The sequence below is a fragment of the Strongylocentrotus purpuratus genome, unplaced genomic scaffold (assembly GCF_000002235.5).
Source record: "Strongylocentrotus purpuratus isolate Spur 01 unplaced genomic scaffold, Spur_5.0 spur5_scaffold_1, whole genome shotgun sequence".
NCBI classification, from domain to species: Eukaryota; Metazoa; Echinodermata; class Echinoidea; order Camarodonta; family Strongylocentrotidae; genus Strongylocentrotus; species Strongylocentrotus purpuratus.
In genome coordinates this window covers 43,570,486-43,596,353 of record NW_022145594.1, presented here as the reverse complement: position 1 = coordinate 43,596,353, position 25,868 = coordinate 43,570,486, and the positions used below count along the sequence as shown (strand labels likewise).

At 38.9% G+C, this 25,868-nt stretch overlaps 1 protein-coding gene across 1 annotated transcript; it reads right to left on the bottom strand.

The window, feature by feature from the left end:
* Positions 1-9,069: 9,069 nt before the first annotated feature.
* On the bottom strand, positions 9,070-17,613 carry LOC100888916. Its single transcript, XM_030978275.1, has 9 exons — positions 17,361-17,613; positions 16,438-16,587; positions 15,202-15,474; positions 14,585-14,650; positions 13,757-14,227; positions 12,932-13,035; positions 12,190-12,369; positions 10,841-10,989; positions 9,070-9,218 (listed from the first exon to the last, which is right to left on the bottom strand). Exons 1-9 carry the CDS (start codon positions 17,496-17,498, stop codon positions 9,169-9,171), a joined length of 1,581 nt encoding a protein of 526 aa, XP_030834135.1. The 5' UTR covers positions 17,499-17,613; the 3' UTR covers positions 9,070-9,168.
* Positions 17,614-25,868: the final 8,255 nt, after the last annotated feature.

Here is a 25,868-nt window from a genome sequence, read left to right as displayed (position 1 = left end):
AATTTTTATTATTATTATTATTATTATTATTATTATTTTTTTTTTTTTTTTGGGGGGGGGGGGGGGGGGTGCATGCCCCTGTCAACCCCCTGGACTGGTAATTACATAATAGCAAGGGATATCGCACAATCATATCAATTCATTCTTAATCGAGAGAGAAAGAGGGAGTTAGAGAGATTGAAAGAAGTATAGAGAAAGAGGGAGAGAGAGAGAGAGAGCTAAAAAAGGCAGAGATGAAGAGATAAATTTCTGGATGAATTTTTACAAGGTTACATTTATTTCTTCTCTCTCTCTCTCTCTCTCTCTCTCTCTCTCTCTCTCTCTCTTCCCCCCCCCCCCACCACCATCTGCATGTCTTTATCAGACCTCAATATTCTCTTTGGCCTCCCTTTCTGTATCCTTCTCATTCTCATTTTATTTCTTTCTTTCTTTTCCGCTCGATGCAAGTTTCACTAAAAGGTTTTGACAAAAAGAAGAACAATCTAAAACGCAAGATTATCAATTCATGATACTGCATTTATTATTTTCCACTTCTGCAGTTACAAATTGACACACATTACATTACATACATATATATATATATATATAAAGGTTTGTTCATATATGATGCGGCAAAACTTTATGATGACATAAAGCGTAATACGCTTCGCTTTTCTGCATCTTATAACAAAGACCTCAGTGAGTGTGCTCAAGTCCTTTGTTGGGCGCAGTTGCCATTTCCAAAATAACACGGCAGCTTTTTTTTGCGGCGGTTTACCCCTCCGTGTCTAAACAAACCTTAAAAGAGGTATTTTGAGAAAGGAGCATAAAACTGAAAGCAAAAGAGAATAATAAATGGATTCTACACACAAGATCACAACATATATATGTTAGCTCAAACAAATGGACTAAATATCACAATTCAGTAGGAGACTGGTATTCAAGACTATGAGGATACATTCTAGAGGGTAGGCATTATTCAATCAGTCATAGAAGCATTTTTATAAAGAAACAAACTAACGTAATGTAGCCAAGGTACCGGTATCTAATTTTCCATACCATATTTTGCATACCGTAGGGTTAGTGGTTATTTTAAAGAAACTTGCCTCTACGACTGATCAAATAATGCTTACCATTCAGAATTAAGCTATGGCTTCAATGCCTCATATCTTGAATGAAAAAAAAAACAGTGGGAAGCTTATTATAACAAAGACATATGAGCCATGGATATCACCAGGGGGGTGTTTCATCAAGTCGATCTTAAATTGATTTCGATTTTGGGACCCATTTAAAAATATTAAAAAAAACAAAAACAAACAAGAATGTGATTTTATTTTATCCTTATTCATTCCATTATTGATATGCTATGTTAAAGGTACTATGTCCCTTTTGCAGCCAACCTCAAATGCTGTAGAACTTTGCAGGAATTATGAATATTTCATGTATGTCCTTTCTGTGAAATTTAAACGTTAGCAGTGTCCTCATATTCAAATTATGCAAGGAAACCCGTTTACTTGTTAGACTTCACTGTCAGACACTACTGAGTGACTGACTGGCTTTTCTTTTTCTTTGGTAATAACATACATGAAAAGAGTTATAAAGGGTACATGATAATTTGTCTATATCAATAACCCACTTCTTGTGATGGCCAAGATTAAACTGATTGAATCTTTGCGCAGCATAAAACGTATGACCATTCGGTACAATTGTCTGAAAATCAAGACTACTACTTTTGGGCTCTATAGCCCTAAAGTCGATTTTACAACTAATAGTCGTTATTTTCCCACTTGAAGACATTTTCAAGCCCCACCTTTTTTAGGGAAGTTCTAAACTAGTATTATCTTTCAAATGCAGTTGGAATTTAACTTTTTCATTTTTTTGGCCTGCAAATGGGACATAGTACCTTTAAACATTCATTGGCTTGAAAAAAAGAGACTTCCTAGACAACATGCCTGAAGAGAGGAGAGAGAAGTACCTTGAAGACACCATGAAACAGAGGAAGGCTTTTTGAATCTATATAAAAAAAATAGGAGCATACTGTACGTAGAAGCAAAAGGATTAAAGAACAAGTGGCTGAAAAACTGAATCTGGCAAAACACAAGAAGGAAGAAAAGCAAAGAGAATCTGCAGAGATGAGCGCCCAAAACACAGAAGCATTAAAGGTATGCGGGATGTTATGTTCTTCCCTTCAAGATGTGTACAATCTGAAACAGAAGGCAGAGAGTGTTAGAGCAGTTGGAGACATTTCTTCAATGACAAATCAAATACTGGAAGACAACATGCAAAGGTGGTCTCAAACTCATTGCAAACCTAATGGTAAGGATGCCCGTCTCGACAAGCTTGAAAAATTGTGAATAAATTAAGACAGAATAAATCGAGCAGGCGTAGCAAATCATTTGATGTAACCGACATTGTACTGAAGAGTGACGAAAATGTACAATCATTCGCAGGAATGGATACAGTGGTAAAGTTGGAGCACCTCCACAATCATCTGCAGCCCAAAGTTGGAAAGATGAGATACTGGACTGGACAAAAAAAAATCATCCCAAAGAGGTACGCCCCAAGGAAACCCACCCCGCAAAAACCTGGCCCCAAAAGGGCTCTAAGTTCAAAGCAAGAGCTTATCCTTGTGTTGATGAAACTATGGATGGCTTTGACGATTGTGTTCTTTGGCAATTTATTTTGGGTTTCCCAAAGCACTGCATCACAGATATTCAACACATGGATCAAGTTTCTGGCTCATGAACTGAAACCACTGATTTTGGGGCCTGAACGGGAAGCTGTCTTCACATTTGTCCCAAAGTCTCTCCAGAATAAATACAGACGTTTACGTTGTACCATTGATTGTACCGAAGTTTTCATCGAGAGACCAAGAGACTTAGAAGTACAGGCTATGACCTGGTCGAGCTACAAACATCATAACACTGTCACATATCTTGTTGCTATCACTATGAACATGACTGACAAAGAAAGCGGACAAAATATACAGTTCCTCAGGTAGACAAAGAAACATCCCTTCACTGCTATTATGTAAAATGTGTAGAACCGGTGTCATATGCATATTCACCTGTTCTACACATTTTTACATAATAGCAGTGAAGGGATGTTCCTTTGTTTACCTGAGGAACAGTATATTTTGTCCGCTTTCTTTGTCAGTCATATTCATAGTGTATTGCCCCTAATGGAATGATCTCATTTCTATCAAAGGCATGGGGAGGCCGAGTTTCGGATGTGCATATTACTCGGGAATGTGATTTCTTAAACCTCATTGATCCTGGTGATCAAATCTCAGCCGACAGAAAGTTCACAATAAAAGAAGACTTACTAATCAGACATGCTGAATTGACATTCCTCCCCCAAGCAAGGGCCTTGAACAACAAACACCTGATGATGTAAAGAAAACTAAAAAGATTGCAAATGCACGGATTCATGTAGAAAGGGCAATTGGCAGAATGAAATTGTTCTCTATTTTGGAGCAAACTTTACCTATTGTTTTACCACTTAAACCAGCAAGCTGTGGATATTCTTGATAAGTTGGCAGACAGTTCAAAGATTGAAGTGGAGGAAGACAATCAGGGACATCATTCAGGCGAAGAGGTTGAAGATAACAGGCAAGAAAAAGAAGCAGAGGTTTTTCATCACAGCCCACACAAGCTCTAGGTTGTATGGGTTCTTCAGGTTTTTTTCTGATATTGGAACATATATATCAAATCAAGACAGTGGCCTAGAAGGCAAAAACAAGCATCATTTTGTCATCATTTTGTTTTAAGGAAAGTTCCATTGAGAAATATTAACAATTTTGTTTGTAGTAAGTACTCATTAATCAAGGGAAAAGGCTTTAAGGTGTATAAATTATTCTGACTTATGTGTCTAAAGGCCAGTGTGTTTGCATGTGAGTGTTTGTGAAGGACAAAGAGACGGAGAGAGAAAATGAAATACCATTGTTTAATCTCTGCCTTCTAACATCGAGAAGGCAGAGAGTGTTGAGCAATTGGAGACGGTCCTTCAATGCCAGATCAAATCCTTGAAGACATTGTGCAAAGGTGGTCTCAAACTAGATGCTTCCCATCTCACCAAAAAGGGACAAAAACTGTTGATTGATGAGTTGGAATTAAATCTCAGGCATGTCACTTCTGAGATCATGGTGGGCCAATCTGATGAAGGGGCAATTAAGTTCATCAGAGATGCCATGTTCCAAAGAAGAGAAGGAGGAGAGAAAAAATGCTTTGAAATGTAAACTCCTTAGTAAAATATCTACCTCAAAAATAAAAAGACACTGCCCCTTTCCGGGGAGGACAATCATCCATGAGCGAATACGACATATTTTTCTTGATTCAGAGGATGGGATACTGATATGTAAGGGCCCAGTGTTGCCAAAAGCAACTGATGATGGCATCATTAATTTAGTTCAGCGAGAAAATGGCAATATTTGGAACTGTCAGTGAGTTTCATCCGGAGGCGGTGGAGTCACTACAACAAGCGTATGCATCACTACTTTGCTGCGAATGACATAGAGTGCTGAGAAGATTTTTAATTTTTTTCTTTCTTTAGTGTGTTTGGTGTGATGTATAAACTATTGAGTATGTAGTGACTTGACCTTAGGAGAACTTTGCATTTGTACATATTATTGTCTTGTCTTTATTGTGTGGCTTACATTACTAGAGTGCCACACATACTTATTCTCGCAAGCACATTCCTCACCCTATGGGTTGGGATGTGCAACCACCTAATGTACTGGTATAGCTTATACTGTACAGGCATATTACACTTGCTTGCCACACCTTTTTTCATCATTTCTCCTGAGCTGTTCATATAGAGCACACATATTCTAGAGAGTCTTGAGTCGATCTACAGCAAAGCTAATTCAGCTTCATCTTAATTCTTGTCCTATTTCTTCGCTTGTTTCTCTACTTGGTTCTGAGGCCTTATTACTTTATAGAGATTATAAGTTTCTTCTTCCTTACTTAATTCGCAAAGAAGCATCATTACTTTGTACATTGTCTTACATATTCTTTCTACGGGTGCTGTGCAATATTTGGACTATAATATATGTTCCAAGTATCTGTACTCAACAGCTGTTTCTACGAGACAAGGTAGGAAAGAAATCATTTTCTATTTCTTTTATTTGGGTGATTAAATTCCTTAAAAGTAGTTTGACTTCCCCCGGGAAAGCGGGAGATTGTTCTTTTGATCAGAAGGAACCAAAACCATCTTTTATTGAACAACGGTTCAAGTTCAATAGTAGAGCTTTTTCATATTGCTGAAAATTGCAAATATGAGAGCACACTGAATGACATGCTAAGAGACTGTTTGGTTTGCGGTGTCAACGACGATCGCAGAGCTACCGTTTGAAAAAGTGTGGCAGCTCGCTACCGCCGTGGCACTGGCGGATAAGAATACGGCAGATTTGTGAGCAGCAGCCCCGGGCACCGTAAACAAAATATGGAAAACTGGTGGCCATTCAAACAAGGACACTCTCCCAGACAAGCGGTCGCCTAACCAGAGATTATGTGATAGGTGTGGTCAAGCCACCAACCATCGAGCGTCCGACTGTCCGGCTAAAGGTATGACATGTTATTGTTGCGTAAAAGTAGGACACCTTTCCCGTGCATGGCGTAAAACCAGTCGACAAACAAGAAAAATCACAGCAGAAAGTTCAAAGAGGAGAGACAAATCGTCCACAAAACCAAAAAAGCATATAAACTGGAAGAAAATGAGAGTGATATCGAGCAAACAGTACAACACACTGGGTCACTATTTTACAAAAATAGTGAGGGAGAGAAATCGCCGCCATTAGAGGTTAGTCTCAACATCGAAGACACAGTATGCGTTTCCAACTTGACACAGGAGCATCAGTCTCACTAATGAGTGAACAGCAATTCAATGCCACTTGGATGCCAAAGAACAGACCAAAGATCCAGAAATCCAAAACAATCTTACAGACGTACACCAAGCAAGACGTAGAGCTGAAAGGAGGATGCTATGTCATTGCAATCTACCAAGTACACAAAGTGGTTCCTTCGGGACCAGAGAATGATGCCGAAGACCATGACGACAAGAAAAACGACGATGACGATCTTGTGCAGATTTCCAAGACTGCTCAAGTCACTCCAACAACAGCCATCGTTGTCACGCCCCTAAGGCTGCTCTCCGTGAGCTGATTTGTCAGAATATTGAGCCAATCAACTGCCAGGAAGTAAAATCAAGCCCTTTGATTGGCCAGAAGGGCAAGCGGCGAGTTAAGAGAGTCCGTCCATCAACCTTCCACTCAGCAGACCGTAGGGTATCTCGAGGTTACTTCCTCTATTACCTTTGATTCGTCAACGATGACAGCGAGAATGAGTCATGTGACGAAGAATCATCGGACGACGATGATTACATGGACGATGCCGACATCGAATCTGATGATCTTATTGGCCAGAAGGGCAATCGGCGAGTTAAGAGGATCCGCCCATCAACCTCCTACCCAGCAGACCGTAGGGTATCTCGAGGTTACTTCTTCTATTACCATCGATTCGTCAACGATGACAGTGAGAACGACTCATGTGACGAAGAATCATCGGATGATGATGATTACATGGACGATGCCGACATCGAATCTGATGTCGACGAGAATGATGACAGGATAAGAGCCCACAGTACTGTGAAATCAACTGCCAGGAAGTAAAATCAAGCCCTTTGATTGGCCAGAAAGGCAAGCGGCGAGTTAAGAGGGTCCGTCCATCAACCATCTACCCAGCAGACCGTAGGGTATCTCGAGGTTACTTCCTCTATTACCATCGATTCGTCAACGATGACAGCGAGAAAGAGTCATGTGACGAAGAATCATCGACGACGATGATTACATGGACGATGCCGACATCGAATCTGATGTCAACGAGAATGATGACAGAATCAGAGTCCACAGTACTGTATATGGTGATCAACGGGCACAAGTGCGGCTTTTAATAGTCTAGGGTACCGGACCAAGCCTGTTTGCCCGTAACTGGCTGGAAGTGTTCATTCTAAACTGGCAAGTATAATCCAGGAGTGGATAAGAGTGAATGGGGGAATTCCTGAAAGAGCACTAAAGATGTCAACAAACTTACACTAATCACTGGCCTCGTGCAACGACGATCAATGCATTGGACAGTGCTGGGGTTCCATCTAGCAATATCACGAGTGTCAGTGGGCACAAGAGGGAGACCAGTCTCAAACACTACAGTCGAACCAGCGAGAAAAAAAAAGAGAGAAAAGAGCTGTACTGTGAAAGCTCTACTTCTACTGCTACTTCTAGCTCAAGTTATTTATTCTCATACTTCCAATAGTATGACATTTAATTTGAATATTATCAATATTATATATAAGGGATGGACTCTTGCTTATTAGGACTATACTCCTTTTTAGCTCATGCCTTCCCTCTCATTATGTTATGTTTTTTGTTTGGATGTATGATGTTTATGTATGTTTATTCAGTATTTGTAAATGTGACTATTGTATATATTCTGTATTTTTAATGAGTGTAAATAAATGAACTTGAACTTGAAGTTCTGAAAGTGAGGCCAGGTCTGTGACATGCAGCAGTACCGAGACCAGCACTAGTAATACAGTCAAGAAACCAGGGCTGGGTACGCTAAAAGTTAAAGTGAGCATTAACATCAACCAAAATGTGTAAAATTGAGATCAGTGCCATTCGCAATGAAACTGAAGGTGGAGGCTGAACTTGAATAGCTAGAGCAAGACTGAAGAGGGCATCATAGAACCGGGCAAGTTTTTACAATGGGTCGCTACAATCGTGCCAGTTTTAAAACCGGATGGATCCATTCGGATCTGCAGTGACTACAAAATCACAGTGAATCAAGCGTCAAGAGCGGATACATATCCAATAACACACATAGAGGAGTTGTTCATGAAACTTGCTGGGGGAGAGTGCTCAACTAAGCTAGATTTAAGCCACACTTTAAAACCAACAGTTTGGCCACGAGAGTGCAACAAGCCTGAAACACTATAGCCACACAAGTGAAAAAAGAAAAAGAGAAATGAGCGGCATTCTTGCCCAACAGCTGTACTATGACAGCTCTAGAAATAGGCCTACTTCTACTGCTACTTCTTCTAATACTTCTACTACTGCTTCTTCTTCTTCTACATTCAGCAGCACTACTACTCATTCCTACAGTCAAGAAACCGTGGCATACGGCGATCCTGGTCCATCTTCCCAGCCTCAAGCCAGTAGTATCAAATTCAGCTCGTCGCAAATCCATAATCAACAACAAAGCATCCACAAACTTCTCCATTTCCATGGACGCAATGTTAACATCCATAATTATTTTGTGCATCAAATTCCACTGTAAATACGTTCTAGAATTGGATTTTGGCCAGTTTTGGATTTAATGAAGGAATTTCAGCTGTCTGATTCACCGAGTGTTCAGGAGTATGGATTTTACTCAAGCTTGCAAAATGTGGAATCCCATGGACTTGATTTTTTTTTTATAATCGAAATCTTTCAAGTTGATGAAACACCCCCAGGTATCTTGTAAGATCAGAGCGATTTATAGCGAGTTTACAGTTTGCATCATACTTTTCTGACACCCTGTCTCCATCTTCTCATATCCTATCAGATATTCAATTCAAGCTACATCGATGCAGACATAAATGAATTGAAATATAACAGAAGACTTTATAAGAAAAAATGTAATAAAAATATTTTTTGTGGCATTTGTTACATTACAATGAAATATATTGATAACAAGGACCCAAGGATCATGAAAATATGGTAAAAAAAGGGGGGGGGGGAAGAATTTTTTTAGAGTTGGCACCAACAAAATTTCCTTGTTTAATATCAGAGTTTCTTTTTTTTCTTCAAGGTTTCATTGTATACATGATAACAGATCATAAGTCTTTAAGTCCCACTGCACTACTTACAGCTACTTGCGCCCTCTATATTGCAAACAATGCCTAATCAGTGACCATTGGTCCCCCATGATCATCTTTTTCTTATGTTAATTGAGAGCTGATTTGATGAGACAACCACCTGTCAGTGACCATGCCGGGAGGTCTAATCCCTCCTGGTCAAACTAGTGCAGTGGGGCTCTAAACAAAAATCATTGACCAGTTTTAACAGAAAGTAGCTATTGAACAGGTCCAGATCTTCAAATTAAGGACACACGATGTTGCTTGGTAATAGTTGTGTTGTTATACTTCAGACTAATTTCATCCTGTGTCGTTGAGCGTCAGGACAGAAGCAAGGGCCTTGGCATAGGCTGAAAAAGAAAAGAAATTTGTAGAGAGAAAAGATAAGAAGGGAATTACTTGCGGAAAAATAAATCAATGCTTACTGACAATTTTTTGTTTAAAACTGGCTCCCTCTCCTGTCTCTATTTAATTCACTTCAAATTAATTCGAATTGGTTAAATAAAAATATCCAAGGTTTAAAGATGAAGTTGAGTTCTGGTCATGCGATTGCATTGTAAAAGAAACGGTGTGAAATCGACCAGAAAAGGTTGATCATCTAGCATATAAGAATTTGTGTGTATTGCAAGGTTCTGGAATCATCAAAATGATAAGAAATTTGGCCAAGTCTTGGTAAAGTTACAAACACTGAACACAGAAAGATGTACTATGGGACTACACGAACACGTGGCGTAAAAAACCTACCCCCGAGTTTTACGAGTTACATGACATATTTAGAACATAAAGGCATTTGAAGAGCCATGCTTTTCAGGGAACATGTCTTATCTGATGTTCTTCCACACTTGCATAATAAGAATGATAACGCTCACAAATTATTTTTCACCTCTTCCCAGAACTCAACCTTCTCTTTAATTGCATGTTTACAATTTAAAAATGGTCATAAAATAGGATCATTGATAAAAACAAAAGAGACTTACCGGTAATAAGTTGTCAAAGTACATAATCATTACAAATCAAAATCAACTTTCATAGAAGTAAAAAGCTTTGGAAACAAATCGTTCATAATTCTGCAAAATAGAAGCCAACGATTACTTGGCTGAAAATTAGTTTGTGTGTTTGTTTTCTGCCACAAGCTGTCATGATTCTAAAGCCCAGTTTTACGTGTCACTTGATACTGATATGATAAAATTGTGACCATTGGGTAGCATCCAGTTGTTGGACTGTGTGTGATGAAAATGGACTTTTCCCCATATATACATATTGTACACCATGCATAATTATCAATATGTGAACATACAACAGATAATTCCAAAACCATTTTTTATATCATTCTTGATTTTTTTCTCTCACTATATATGAAGATGCCTTATCTGTACACCAGGTTTTCACAAATCGTCGCTGTTTTCACGAAGTGACGGTAGTGAAAAAAAATTGCATTCACTTTGCGTTACGATTTTCCTCACTACCGTCACTTCGTGAAAACAAGGACGAAATTTTGATCCCTTCCCGGACAAGAGACTATCAAAGAAACCTAGCATTTTAAGGTTGAGCTACCTAATGCATCGTTCAGATAGGATGCAGTAAATCGTGGCAGGTTTTTAAAAAATTATGAAGGCGTAAAGTGTAATATTCTTCACATTTCTGTATAATTGTATATTATCAATTCAGAGGTCGGTGAATAAATAAAGGATCTTTATTGCAGTAGTTGCAATTTATTTATATGTTGTGATAATAACGACACCGTTTATTACTCTAGACCTGAACAAGCTTTTAGGATTGATAGATAGATAAATGGATTTCATTAAGATCTCCATGTCTGGCAGTTAAAAACTGAAATGAACATGAATTACAATAACAAAATTTCAAAGAACATTAACATAATAATATGAGATACCATTAGGTCACTTCCGCAATGCACTCAAATGCAATCTGAATGAAATACAAACAAGCTTTCACACTCGGATTGACGTACCTTTAGGATTCTTATAAAAGATGCAGTTATTAGCACAGGTTTCAGGGTTAGCGTCCCATACAGACGGCCCACAGGCGCACAGAGGTGGAGGGGTGACGCCTAGAAGCTTGATCCGTTCTTTCATCATCGCTCGTAAAGCTTGGATAAACCTAAGATACAAACAATTGGAAGTCTCGATTAGATATTAAACAGTAATTTCCTCCCACCCCCACATACAAGAAGCTGCACCACATAAAAGAATTCATCATTCATGAGTTTGATCTGTTCTTTCATCATTGCTCGTAAAGCTTGGATAAACCTAAGACACAAACAATATGAAGTCTCGGTTAGATATCAAATGGTAATTCCTCCCACCCCCATACAAAACGCTGCAGCAAATGAAAGAATTCATCATTTATGAGTTTGATCTGTTCTTTCATCATTGCTTGTAAAGTTTGGATAAACCTACGATACAAACAATATAAAGTCTTGGTTAGATATTAAACGGTAATCCCCCCACCCCAACACAAAAAGCTGCAGCAAATAACGGAATTCTAGTGTATTTCGAAGTGAAATCCAAACTTTTGTGTCATTCCTACAAGCTTGTTAAATGCAACTCTGGTAAGCAAGGGGTTAAAAACAAGTTGCTCCAAAACTGACCAGAAAAATCAGAAAAGCAGATTGGTGACAGTTTGAACAAAATCAGACAAAAATACCAAAGTTAGTAAATTTTGAAAACTGCAATCACTAAACATGTAATTTCAAATTGGCCACATCATTATTCAGTAATATCATTGAGATAATAGGGACTTTTAGATTCGTACAAAGACAATCTGGGTTGCTACGGTCGACGTCCTTTTAATGCACTGCCTTGAATGGACGTCACAGTATCAGTCCACGCAAATCTAAAAGTCCCTAGTGGCAGAGAAGGACAACTCTCCTTTTTGTTCCAACACATAAAATGAAGAAATTGAAATTTTTTTGTTGTTGTATATATAATATAAGTTGCAAAAGGTGAGTGATAGCATCACCAACCATCTTACAACACAATTATAATAATAATAATACAAGCAATTTATATAGCGCTCGTGACATAAACGTTTCAAAGCGCTGTACACAATCAAGAATAATTGAAGAAAAAAAATAATATTACTAACATAACTAGACAAATTATGATTAATTAGATTACCAAGAAGATACGTTACTAAAAAAATTAACATAACATGTAAATTACTGGGAAAATTAACATATTATATTAATAATAGCAACAATGCGCTAACTCTAACTGCAGACTCTCACTGAGAGCTACGGTGGGCCAATCAAGTGGTTCAATGCATCTCAGAATGGTTTCAAGTCTAAGCTGTCCATACCTTTTTGTCTCTTTGTTCTTCTGTCTCAATCTGGTCTGTATCCTATGGATTTCTTCAGCCTCTTCCATTTCTCTCCGTCTCATGTCTTTGTCTGACTCTCTTAGGATATCGACGGGTTGGCTCACGAGCTGAGACTGGTGCTCCACTTCAAGTCTCTCTTGCTCCTTTGCCTTTTTCAACCTTGAAATAAAATAGTCATACAAAGGCATTAATTACATATAATAGCTCGCAATAAATAGAATTAATAATCATGAGTTCTTGTCGGTCACACTTGACACTCCTGGTGCTTCTATCCTTGGGTCATCCACTGCTTTGCTCCTACAGAGATTATCACTATGTCCAATGTACTTCACTGACTCAAGGGTAGCCTGTTTACCAGAGATTGTAAGAATTAAAATCAACCAGACTATGAAATCCATTCTTGTGAGCCACTGGACTTCTGAACATTCTGTCTTCTGAGCTTTTCAAATCTTTGGTTTTGTAAACCTTTGGACTAGTTGTTTGAAAGTTCATGTATGGTCTGTCTTTCATGTGCACCATCGGTTTCATGAACCGATCTTTTCATCATGGATTGTTAAGTACCTTGCACTAAGAAGGACATACATGTATGACTAATGCATACCGATACTTTTTATACTCTTTCGTACAATATTTCTAGAATGTCCAGTTTTGGGGCCTTTTTAAATGTTAGGTTCGACTTGGCAGAGTTTTCATTAGGAGTGTGCCTTGCACTTTTACTTACTCTTGTATTTTCTTGTGATGTGTTTTCTTCCTCATCTTCTCTCTGACTTGTTCTCTCTCAATATCTGAGTAAAGTCTTCTGTACATAGAGAACTGCATGCCATGCTGTACAGAAAAATGAACAAACATTAGAGTGCATATCACTTTCATCATCTTATATTAAAGAGGGACTGCACTGCTTGTAGCTACTTGCGCCCTCTATATAGCCAACAATGCCTAAGCGGTACCTGTTGACCTCCCATGGTCCCCCTTTTCTTATGTTATTTGAGAGCTGATTTGATAAGATAACCACCAGTCAGTGACCGTACAGGGACGCCACACTAGTTCAGATAGGCTTTAGGCTGAGGCAAACATATTGATTGAAGTTCTTTCGTGCATTTGCATTGCAGATCAATCTATTCTAAAATGTTGTTCAAACAGATTCAGAGAGATCACACGTACAGTACAAAGACATTTTGTAATAATTCATAGACCGTACAGAACCTTAACTTAGAGAGTCTTGAAGATGACAGAATATCAATCTACAAGACTCTACATACTTGAGCTATACAGTATGAAAACATTGATGATCAAGGACCATTGAGGATTATGTTTGTGGAGACAAGGTTTCCAGGGGGGTCCTAAGATCCTAAGTCAAACTTAACTCTTAGATTTAAATATTACGGAGAGCCATTTGTAGCCTCAAAGTAAGATATATTAAAAAGTGAAAATTCAAGTATTTTAGACTTTTTATACATTCCACATCAAGAACAGGATATCTGCTTGATAATAAGAAATATGAATAATTATTTCCAGGTGCTTTAACTGCCCTACTGCTGACTCTCACCTGTCTCCTTTGTTCTTCAGCTACGACGCCAGGGTTGACCTCTGGCACATGACCCTTGAACCCGTCACCCATTATGACATGACCTTTGACATCTGTGTCACCATTGCCTTTGCTGTATAAAGGTAACTCTTCTTGCTGCTGATCTGTGAAGTATTCCTCAAAGTGAGGTACATAGACATGATGAAGGTCACTGGGTTCACTGTGATCACCGTGGCCATGGCGATGACCTTTGACCTTTGCAGCCAGCTGAGGTGACCTCTGAAGTCTGGGGGCAAAGGTGACGTGCTTCGACCTTGGACCACCCGACTCTTCTGGCTCTCTGTTCTGGTGGTTTGGGTAACAGTCACCACTCTCGTCATAGAGCGCTTCTTCTATGGTATCCTCAGGGATTCTTCTATTGCTGTGTGTGGTGGAATACGTCTGAAGGTCATTGACGCCAGTTGCAGAATCAGTGGGAATTTTGTCAACCATCTTTGCATGAGAAGAAAGAAAATCAAACATGGTTATTTTGACACACTTACATGTACATGTAAATATCATATGATACTTTTAAAACATTTTCAATACTTTTACAATTTACTTCAGAGATATGAATGCATAAGGAATTGGCTGTATATGAATGGAAAACAAGGCATATGAACAACGTGCAGTCAATCTGAATTATTCTGTGTTGAAGCAAATTTTGAAATCGAAAGTCTCTTATAAAATTTCTGTAAAAGTAAATATTGACTGGCGGTGAAATATTTTATACAACATTGAAAAATGAGGGTAATATGAGACCATATTCTTTAAGAATAAACATATCATATCTTAAACACTTTTACTTACCTCTGTTGGTTTATCTCTAGAGTATGCAGATCCCCATATGCCTCCAGGAACACTGTGTTTATCCATCTGAAACATGAAAGTGGAGGGCAAAAAAAATGAGCAACGGGTTGAAAACAGTAACAGTAAATAATAGAGAAGAGAGTCATGCGCACAAGACTATTTCTTTATTTCTTTAATAAGTTATGTGAACACAACTCCAACAATGAGATTCAACTTTAGCTTCATATTATATCCACTGCATATTCTGGAATACCGTTTGAACTTTAAAATCACAAATTCTTTTATGTAAAAGGCCCTTGAAAAGGCTTGAAAGTATAGTTACTAATATTGTTTGGATTCATTTGTCAATTGGAATTGACGAATGAATCCAAACAATATTAGTAACTTATACTTAACTTATACTGAACTGATCATTCATTAAAACAATTTGTTTTCTTCTTTTATTTAAATAAATAAACATATTTTCTTTCAATTTTATGGGAGAGAGGTAGATGAAGTCAACCAAGTTAGAAAATACTAATTGTAATTGGCCTTTTGGGTCTATGTATGGTAGACACATATAGTTAACTAAATTCGTTACCACTTAATAAATGTGCATAAATGCCTAGCTTTTTTACCTTGGGCTTGACTACCAGCTGTTTCGCGGCCAAATCACGCTTAGCCTTCTGCACCAGTCTCCTTGACACTCCGGCCTGTTCCCTGACCTGCTGCCCGATGACCAGTCCCCCATCTTCTTGCCCCTCTCTCCCCCAGGCCTCTGGGGTGGGCTGGGGAGCAGTGCGGCCTATGGCGTGGGGTTCACTGTTCTGGTAGATACAGTTGTCTTTGCGATGTGAGAGGATGTTGGCCGAGGGGGTGGTGCGATGGACAACCCTACCTTGCAGATTCACCTGAGAGGAACATAAAAAATGAGGCAACTTCATGAAAACACTGGCAGATTTAGTGTTTTTGCTTTTTATTGTTTTTCTTTTCTTTGCTTTTTACAAACATTTTTTTTGCCATTTTTCTTATATTGCTTCTATTTCTTTCTTTATTATTATTATATATTTTTTAAAGGGGAGGGGGGTGAACAACCAGCCCATGGCCATGTCCCCCTTTTAAAACCATCATCTGAGGTACATCACTCCCCAAATAAGCCTGTCACCTACACAAATTTTGCATCAAAGCTCACCTCCAAAGTCCAAATTGTAATAGCATGAAAAGTGTTTATTTGCCAAAGTCCTCAAGAGTTGTTTAGAGATATGAGTGTGAGGTAATGTGAATGGATATTTGAAAGCGTGTTCACTCGTCACACAACATAACTCTTATTTTTATTTTAGCTACGAGGAAGCAAGGTTGCACTGACAATAAAATACATGAAAGAAAGTATTCCCTTTTCGTTATGTTTATTGGGTACTGATGAGGCCGACGTACACTTGCAAAGTGTAGTCAAGCACAAGCCGAAGATTCGGAATGAGAATGCATAAATGAGAATTGAAGATATTGCACGTAGTTACATTATAATGATCAAAGATAAGAATGAACATGAATAAATGCGATGTACATAATGAATGAAAGCTTACGACAGAATAGAAATGGCGTCGAAAGTCCAATGAAAAACCTCGTGGAGTTGAAAATACGCGGGGTGAACAGTGCGGAACCACGATGCGCGATTGGAGGAATGAACACACGTGGTCCGAATAATGAATATAAATAAGTACCGTGATGGAAAAATACAGGAGACATGAATGTACGGTGAAAGTAGGGCATGTAAGAGCCGCTACAGTTGTTTTTGTTTTCCTTTAATTTTTTAATGTTCCTTTGGCTTGTATAGGTACATGGTATTCACTTATGGAGTGACTCTCTAGACTCACTGCTTGAAAAGATTCCTGCAGCTGCTTCTGTTTCTTGATCCGCTGCAGTTCTCTGACCCTTGACCTTACTTCCTGCCTGAATCGTGCTAGCTTTGCTTCCTTCTCTGCTTGTAGCGTCTGAAGACGTTCCCCCTCATATTGGGCTGCCACCTGAATTGAACGAAGAAGAATTAATTAAACAAGCACGCTCATTAAATTCGATTAACGACTAATAACAGTCATCATTATTATCCATCAAAAAGACATTTTCAAATAAATTTTGAACTTTTCAATTTGTACTATCTATAGACAGTATGGGCGCTGGTCCAAGATAATTAAGGGTCGTCCACATAGGCCTAAACAAGGATCTTCTTCGAATTTGTAGTTTTTTGTACAGAGACTTTCACGTTCTGAGCGATAAATCCCTGGGAAGACGCACAACCCATAGATATAAGTAGATCTAGACAATGAACTGGGGGTAGACCCTATTAGGTATTTTATGACGCAGTTTAGTCGCAGAATCCATTTTCGCATTGCCCCGATTGCCAGCGCGCAAATCGGGAACTCGAAACCCCAGACAAGCTGAGCGCCGAATCAGGGAAAATGCAAACGATCCTTATTTTTAAGGACGCGATTATTTATTGTCTGCGTTTACAAGGATAATTTGCCTTTTTGGATATCCTTGTTTATGCATGCGGACGATCGTCATCATTCACGAACCTGCATGACGGTGGCGTGGAGTAAACATTGACAATGCAATGCCAATTCATGTCACCTACCCTTGGGCTTGGCCTTGCAGTTGCATATGCCCCGAGCCAGCGCCCCCTGCCCCCTACCGACCGCCTACCGACCGCCTACCAGTACCACGCCACGCCGGAGCGGCCCCATGGTTGATTGCGCTGCTGGTGCACTGCTGCTGAGGCTAAATCATATCGCCAACTTACCACTGCTGCGAACGCGTCATTATCATTTTGTGGGCACAGTTCAACCCAGGCACCGACTGGAACAACTTCACAAGGTCTTTTGTCAAGAATCTGTTGTGTTTGACGGTGGAATTTGCTGTTTTTCGGTCTGGAATTCATTGCAAAACAGTATTTTCACGATTCAATTTGCTTCGTTAGTTTTCAAATCTAGCCGCATATCGATTAACAAATTCGTTTCTTACAGCCTTAATGTCCAGTCGCTACAAGTCACTAGTGCATGCAAAACACCAAATTATATTTTTTAAATCTTCAGTTAAAAGAAAAAAAATCAAACAATTTATTCTCAAGAATTTTTTTTAAATAGGGATGTAATATTTCTCAAAAAAATAGTTGAATTCACAAGGATTTCTGAATAATCTGTAATCAATTTTGTTTTCTTTGCCTGGGATACGTATTTAACAATTCGCTATCGTATCGAGGTAAACATGCTATCGCCAAACTAATGAAATACAGTCTCAAAATCTCATTCGAAAATGCAGAATTCATCAGAAAACGGAGATCTTCAAGAATTCTTACGGAAGGTCGATGAACTGGGTAAGATTTCTGAACAATATTTGTATTAGAATGATTAATATACGTAGTATTAAAGCTTGATAATCAGATCAGATGATTCTAGACCCTAAGTTTAATTTTCAATTTCGTTCCCACGCCGTGACACACGAAGGCTTCCTGGAGTTGGCTGCACTGTAACTCCGGGAAGCTCCAACACCGGCGCCGCAGGCGTCGCCGGTGTTGGAGCTCCCGGAGGCGTTATTTTTTTATGCGGCACAGATTGGGGCTTTTTTTAAAAAGGGGTCTTGATTTACAGACTAATACTGGTCGTGTGCGTACTAGACAGTATAAGTAGTAGAGGTCTGTTTTTAATAGTGTTACATGTAATCCACTACCGCATGGAAAATCATTACATCAACAATTAAAATCAAATTGGAAATCTGAAGAGGAGGCAGCACGTCAATAAGGAGAACATCACAATAATTAGTCAATAAAACTTAACTAACTTAAAGGTAAAGACCAGTAGACCTATTGGTAACGCCCCAATTTCAAAAAATGAAATGGAAGCTCTCATTACCAATCATGTGAAAGAATATGTTTTGACTAATACATGATGATAAAAAATTTGCCGGGAAACCGCCTACTAATTCATAATTGGTAAATTTATTTCTCTCATGGTCGTGTGAGAGAGATAGGGTAGTCCCATATACATCTTTCTGTGTATAGTGCTTGTAACTTTACGAAGAATGGGCCAAATTTCTTATCAATTTGATGATTCCAGAACCTTGCAGATGCTAGATGCTAGATGATCAACCTTTTCTGATCGATTCCAAAACGTTTCTTTCACAATGCAATCGCATGACCATTACTGGTCTTTACACATAGTTCGCGATGGATATACAAACTTCTTCGCAGCGCTAATGCGCTAGCGAACATGACTAGTCTCACGTACGTGCAGACACTATTCAGAAGGGAAAGAACGTACTTCCCATAGGTTTAACACGCGCCATGCCCCAATCTGTGCCGCATAAAAAAATAACGCCTCCCGGAGTTAGCTGCACTGCAGCACATGAGCTGCACTGCAGCTGCACTAGCTAGCTGTACCTGTAGTCAGACTACGCGTGTCAATGCAATTATGGTTGAACTTTAGAGTATGAATGATCATGATGATGAACCCTGCTGCTTCAAACAGTAGGGACAGTGGTCCGAGAATAAGGATATTCCGCCTTAGCGAGGATATCCCGGGCCGTATATCCTCGTAAACATTCTGGTATCGTAAACGCGGCAAATCGCGTCCTAAAAAAATAGGATTGTTCGCATATTCAAAGACGATCCGCGCATTGGCAATGCACAAAACGGATTCCGTGATGATGCCCCATGAATGCGTTTATCATTGACGTAGCACAGAGACTTTCACGTTATGAATAATAAATCCTCAGGAAGACGAACAACCTGTAAAAGTAGATGGTGAAATTTTATGGTATTTTATTATCCATTTTTTTCGCATTGCCAGCGCACGGATCAGGAACCCTGCACCCACAGAGCGCCTAAGAAAAAAAAATAACTGAAAATGCAGACGATCCTGTTTTTTAGGGCGCGATTTGTCCGTGTTTACGCGGATATCCTTGTTTTTGCGGACGATCCTCATCTGCTGGACAGTAGGGGCACTGGTTGGAGAATGAGGATCATCCTCATAAACGCTGACAAAATGCATCCTCAAAAATGAGGATGGTCTGCATCTTTGCGGACGTTTTTTTTTTCATCGTCGCTCTGCTGGTTTTGCCTGCTGGCGGTGCCAAAAATGCATTCCCTGGGGGAAAATAACCCTAGTTCACCATCTACCTTTATGAGTTGTCTGTCTTCCCAAGGATTTATTGCTCATAATGTGAAGGTCTCTGTACAAAATCAATGTAAAATGCATCAAGAAAATCATAACGGACTCCGTTTTTTTACATCCCCAATGTGCCGATCAAAAATATGAAACGTCTGCGAAAATGCAGACGATTTGTCCGCGTTTACTGAGTCAATCCTCGTTTATGAAGACGATCCTTATTCTCGGACCAGCACCCCTACTGCTGGAGGAAGATTCTTATAATATTAGGTCTATTTACGTCTCATACAGTCGCACTTAGATGTCAGTGAGCAATTTAAAAATCTTAAACAACAAATGCATGAACTTGTTATAATGACATGCGATTGCATACAATAATTAAAAACGTTGACCTGCTCTGATTGGGGGTTGCAATGGCCAATATTGATGCTGGCTAGTATCTCATGTACCAAATCAAAAGTTTGATCAAGTCAGTGACACTACCCTTGCCTACTTTTGGCACTTGAATTTCCTCCAGGCCCCAGTTTACATTCACTAGCGGAACGATCAAACTAAGGTCCAAGCCGCCCCCCCCCCCCCTTTCCCTAAAATAGAAGAACAAAAAGGGGAAGAGTTAGTATTGGAGCCATGCCTTAAAGTGTAATGTCATTTAATATGTTATTCTTTGCAGAATCTGTGGTGAAGGGTGATCTTAAAGTGACAGAGGATGTATCACAGAAAGTAAGACTTGAGAGCGAGGAGCCGGTCAACAGGACAGTCATCAATAAAAATGCTTTCAAGGATGAGCATGCTACTTCTCCGCCAGTCCATCAGGTAAAGGTCACAGGTCAGATGTTGATCAGACATATCATGAGGCGACATCTGCTTCATTGCAAATTTTTTTTTTGGGGGGGGAGGAAAGAAGAAAAAAGTATAATTTACAAAAAAATAAGAACCCCCCTCCCAGAAAATCATGTCATTTTAGCAACAATTGTAAATCACTGGTATCGAATTAGAAATAAAACATGTTTGACATTTTTTGGGGGGTATCAGTATTCTAGCGAAGGCATATTTATTAAATTCATTTATTCAAATTCCTGGCAAAGAAGATTTTTTTTTAAAGGAGCAAATTAAAAACATTGTAAGAAATACCACTAACTAGTGATGTGGTAGCTTGTAGTTTTGATCTGTAGAGCCTTAATTAAAATCTTACAGTTTTCAATATTTGTGATTGACTTCATTTGTTGTCCTTTACTTCCTGTGTAGGGACCACCTGGGGCAACACCAATGGACATGTCTCAGGGTGAGTGATTACTACGAGCCACAATGAGGAATGAAGTTGATAATTTCTCGCTGAAAATAGAGAGAGAGAAAACTGGAAACCATGACGATTCATTTGTCCATAGGACTCTCTCTCTCTTTCTTTTTACCTGTTCATCTGATTCATAGTGTATTGAGGGAGACAGTAATTGTTGTGACATGCAGACGCATTCAAGTCCAATTCATGGAGCGCTGAAATAGTTCCCTCCTACATACAATCTCTATGTGAGGGGACTATTTCAGTGCTCCATGAATTTAATCTTGAGTGCGTACATACTTATCTCTCTCAATATGCTATGATCTGTTTCATTTGATTCCCTCTACCTCTCCTCCCACCCCCTTCTCGATCCCCCACTCTATCTCCATCCTCTCCTCATCTCTGTCTCTTTCTGTGTCTCCTCCCCTCACTTTCTATCTCTCTTTGTCCTCAGTCTGTCTCTCTCTTTCTTCCATTATCTTTATTCAGGCCTGATAAAAACCCGATTTAAATCGGTTTCCCGATTTTTTTTATTTTTCCCGATTTTTTCCCGATTTTTTTTCTTCTTCCCGATTTAAAAAAAAAAAAAAAAAAAAAAAAAATCATTTTTTTTTTTTTTTTTTTTTTTTTTTTACCAATTTTTTTTTTCCTTCCCTATTTTATCCTGATTTTCCCGATTTCCCTCTTATTATCTCTATTCTTCCCTATTTTTCCCCCAATTTTCCCAAGTTTGTCTCAATTTTCTTACTCGAAAGGGGGGAATGTTGTTAGATGCCGTTTTTTCCCCGCGAATCGTCTTTTTTTTTTTTTTACTCAAGGGGGGCGTGGTTGAGGGGAAAACAAAAAACCTATTTTTTTTTTAGTGCTCACTATCACCCCTGTTTATTATACCTGGATCACACCTCCAAACCAACTCTACATTGACTCAAAATCAAACAATTCTTGTCCAAGGGAGATAATATAACTTTTTGCTTGGTATGGCATTGATCTTGGTAGTGTGATTGGGCACCACTCTTTCTTTTCTACATGTACCTGTATGCAAATCTGACAATAACTGCAATCATCATTTTGTGTCATTTTGTGTACTATATGAAGTGAGAAAGTCATAAATGATAACAACTCAAACAGAGATCAACATCCTGTGCCAAACTTTTGCCTGACTGCATGTTTATTCAGCCCTATTGGAAGATGTGTCTCTGGTGCTCTCCCTCAGTATGAACATAGTTTTAACTTGTGGATCACATAAACAGAACATTGTCGCATCCTCCCTTTTTTTGAGTTTAGTAAAAGATGGGAGGGTTCAGAGCCATCTGCATGTATATATATGTAGCGCCCACACCCCGAGGGAGGGGGCATACCTATTAAAGGAAGACAAAATAAGAAGGGTGTTGACTAGGATGCATGGCAAAACAAAGTCTTTATTACTTAATCTTTTACAATAACAGTCTTTTCTTACAATAACATATATACGATCAAATGGCATAACAATACTCTTCAAGTATTAAACACAAATAAATCTACCTGTTCGCATACATTGAATTCATTAGCTCTCCGTGTTCTCTTACTATATCACTAAGAACATCATCTGGTTAGTTTCATTACTTTACTATCTCTAAACGAAACTATCCTTACTTCCATGCTTAATGTAAAAGTGCAACTCTTCATCGATCTCATAATCATAACTTGGCTACTAATAAATAACTTAACCCTTATCAAATGTCTATAACATTGCGGTATCAGTCAATCTACTTCTAATCATATAACTCTTCACGTAGCGTCTCTTTCAAGAAATCACATATATAGACCTAATACAAGAATGTTGGCATAATCATCCCTATACTATTGCCTAATAAGCTTTCTACTCTTTACGCTCCAAGACTGAGGATCCCTTGTGCACATAGACCCTTAGAATGTAATTCTACTCTCAGCCTTCACTAATCCCTAAATTCACAAGTTACTTCTTGTCTCAGGACTTCACATTAATACTGAATAAACTTATAACTCTCCCTTAACTATAGCTCATGTATTTTCCAATAGTCATCTGCATCACTTTGATCTAATACTATCTTTTTCAGCGAGATTACTGAACTTGAAAAGATACATCTTTAACAACTTATATCTTAAACTCCTTACAATATTAACAGAACTGGCAAATAGTCTTAGTCTGCAGTCTGCACTAATTATATAGCTCTAGCAAACTAACAACCAATATTACGCTTTCCTCTTACTGTAATCTCATCTTCACATACAGTTCATATTCTAATTCTAAACAACGACCAATAGTTTTACTAAATACATGTATATTCATATCATAGTTATATACAAAGTAATGTGGGAGTGAAAGGGGAGGGGTAAACAATACAGAGAGAGAGAGAGAGAGAGAGAGAGAGAGAAGGGGAATAGAGAGAGAGAGGGGGATACAGAGAGAGAGAGAGAGAGAGAGAGAAGGGGGGTAGAGAGAGAGAGAGAGGGTTTTCCCATGTAAACTTGTTGCCAATTTTGGTAAAGTTGTTGCCTGTGAATGGTAAAGTTGTTGCAAAAATGGTAAATGTGTTGCTTTTTTTACCGATTTGGTAAAGTTGTTGCCCAAAGCAACAACTTTCCATATGAAAATTGGTAAATGTGTTGTCATCACCATTGACAATACACACGAGCCTGCTCCTGCGTGTATTATCGCATAGACTTTAAAAGAGACTACCAAGGCGCTTGATGGATGCGCATGCTGCATGCATGGAGTCCTACATATATACATGTATGTACAGTTTGACAGAATGATGGTGTTATGGGTGAGTAATTATACTTGTTGCCTTATCATCTTTGTTGTATTGATTATCTTGACTAATTGATTGCCACTGTGACTGTGACTGTGCTGTCGTAGAACGGTTAGTTATAACACTAGTAACAGTAAGATCAAGTAATGTGTACAACTACAAGTCAATGTTAATTAAATCAGGGTAGGCCTAGCCGCCTACATACATTATTGTATGTATCTTCAATAAATTAGCCCTAGGCCTACATCATGTACATGATGTACATGTCAGATCATGCAGGTACTAATATACTATAAATACTAGTACTATAACTGTTGTTTAGTGTTACTGTGTTGTTTGATTTGGACTAGTGTAATGTTAGGTTTGTGTATACTGTAGTATCTGTAGAGGGTCTAGACAAGGACAGGTACCTAATTTATAGAATGTTATTAAGAAGAAATCACTGGGGGAACGAACAGCTAGCAGCTACATCATTAGACGGGGTCCAGACAACTCGCCACAAAGACATCTCAACCCTGGACAACTCGACACAATACCCTGGACATCTCGCCACAATACTCTGGACAACTCGCCATGGTCGAGTTGTCCAGGGTATTGTGGCGAGATGTCCAGGGTATTGTGTCGAGTTTTCCAAGGGCGAGCTGTCTTTAGGGCGAGTTGTCTGGGATTACTATAGGCTAGATCTACATAACATTAGTACTGATTTAGTCTTATTTCAGTAATTATATTCACATACTACAACCCTTGAAAATGTTTCCATCATACATAAATACAATGTGATTGAGATAAGACACCCTAGGGCCTTGCTCTAGATAATTTGCTAAAATATCACCTTATTTTCAAGCTTTTACAGGAATTTGTGTGTTTCAGCAGCTATTTTGATATCCCAGCATAATTTCATGGATTTTTGTGAGTTGGATTGATGCTCAATTGAAGTGATTCAGAAGTTTTTCATTTGGATCAAGCTGAAAGTCCTTGGCAGCCATCTTGATTTCTCCAGACCCCATAGTCCCAGACATGCTTCTGGAAGTTTGAGTTTGTGACATCTTTTTGACTTTGGTCTGTGTATTAATTAGGTTGTTGTGTGTGGATGATAGTGTCAGTGCACATGCAGTGTACTGTGTGTGTCTGTCTGTTGACTATCCACTGTTGGCTATTTACTAGCTCCTGTGCTTGGTTGTACTTAATTGATTAAATTAATTAAGAAGTAGAGTGTCTAGTCTAGTCTATATAAAGAGGATTTTAGATCTAAATTTTGTAATTAAAAAAAAAAATCATGGCTGCAAGTAATATCAGTGACGATTTGCTGATAATTTCCCAGACTGATTCTCAGAGCCAAACTGGTAGGGCTGACAATACAATATCGGTGTTGCAGCCCAACGGCAATGCTTCACTTTCAGTGAGTTCAGATGGAACGGCATGCATTGGCCCATGTAACTCTGTGTACAAGGACTCCACAAAGGTTGACATGTTAGAGTGTGGTTTATGTGGTGGATGGATGTGTTTCAAGTGTTTACCATACAACAAAACTGAAAAGAAGTTATTATCTAAGCCTGAGATACAGTGGAAGTGCCCCAGGTGTTTAAAAGATCCTTTGGCTCAGGCGCAGCTTCCAACTGGCATTGATAGACTTGCCAGCATTGAGAATAAGTTAGACAAGGCTATGGAAATGTTTACAACCAATATACAACTCCTGATAGGCAAAATTGACCAAAAGGCTGATAGGTCTGAGGTTGTTTCCATCCAGACACAACTCACTGCAGTCAAATCTGATTTGGACTCGCTGAAAGTGGACCGACAAACAAATGCAAACAAAGATGTTGGACTCTGTGTGAGTGAAATGGAAGAGAGAGAGGTAAGAAAACTAAATGCTGTGGTTTTCAACGTTCAGGAGAGTGATAGCATAGATGATAAGATTAGGAAAGAGGAAGATACTAACTTGTTTCAGGCAATACTCACACAGATTGATGCTCCACCCACTAAGATCATAGACGTTAGACGTTTGGGGAAATACAGCAGGGAAACGGCCGCTGGCAAACCACGCCCCCTTAGAGTTAGCACCGAAACAGTCAAAGAAAGGGACTCGATCATAAAATCAG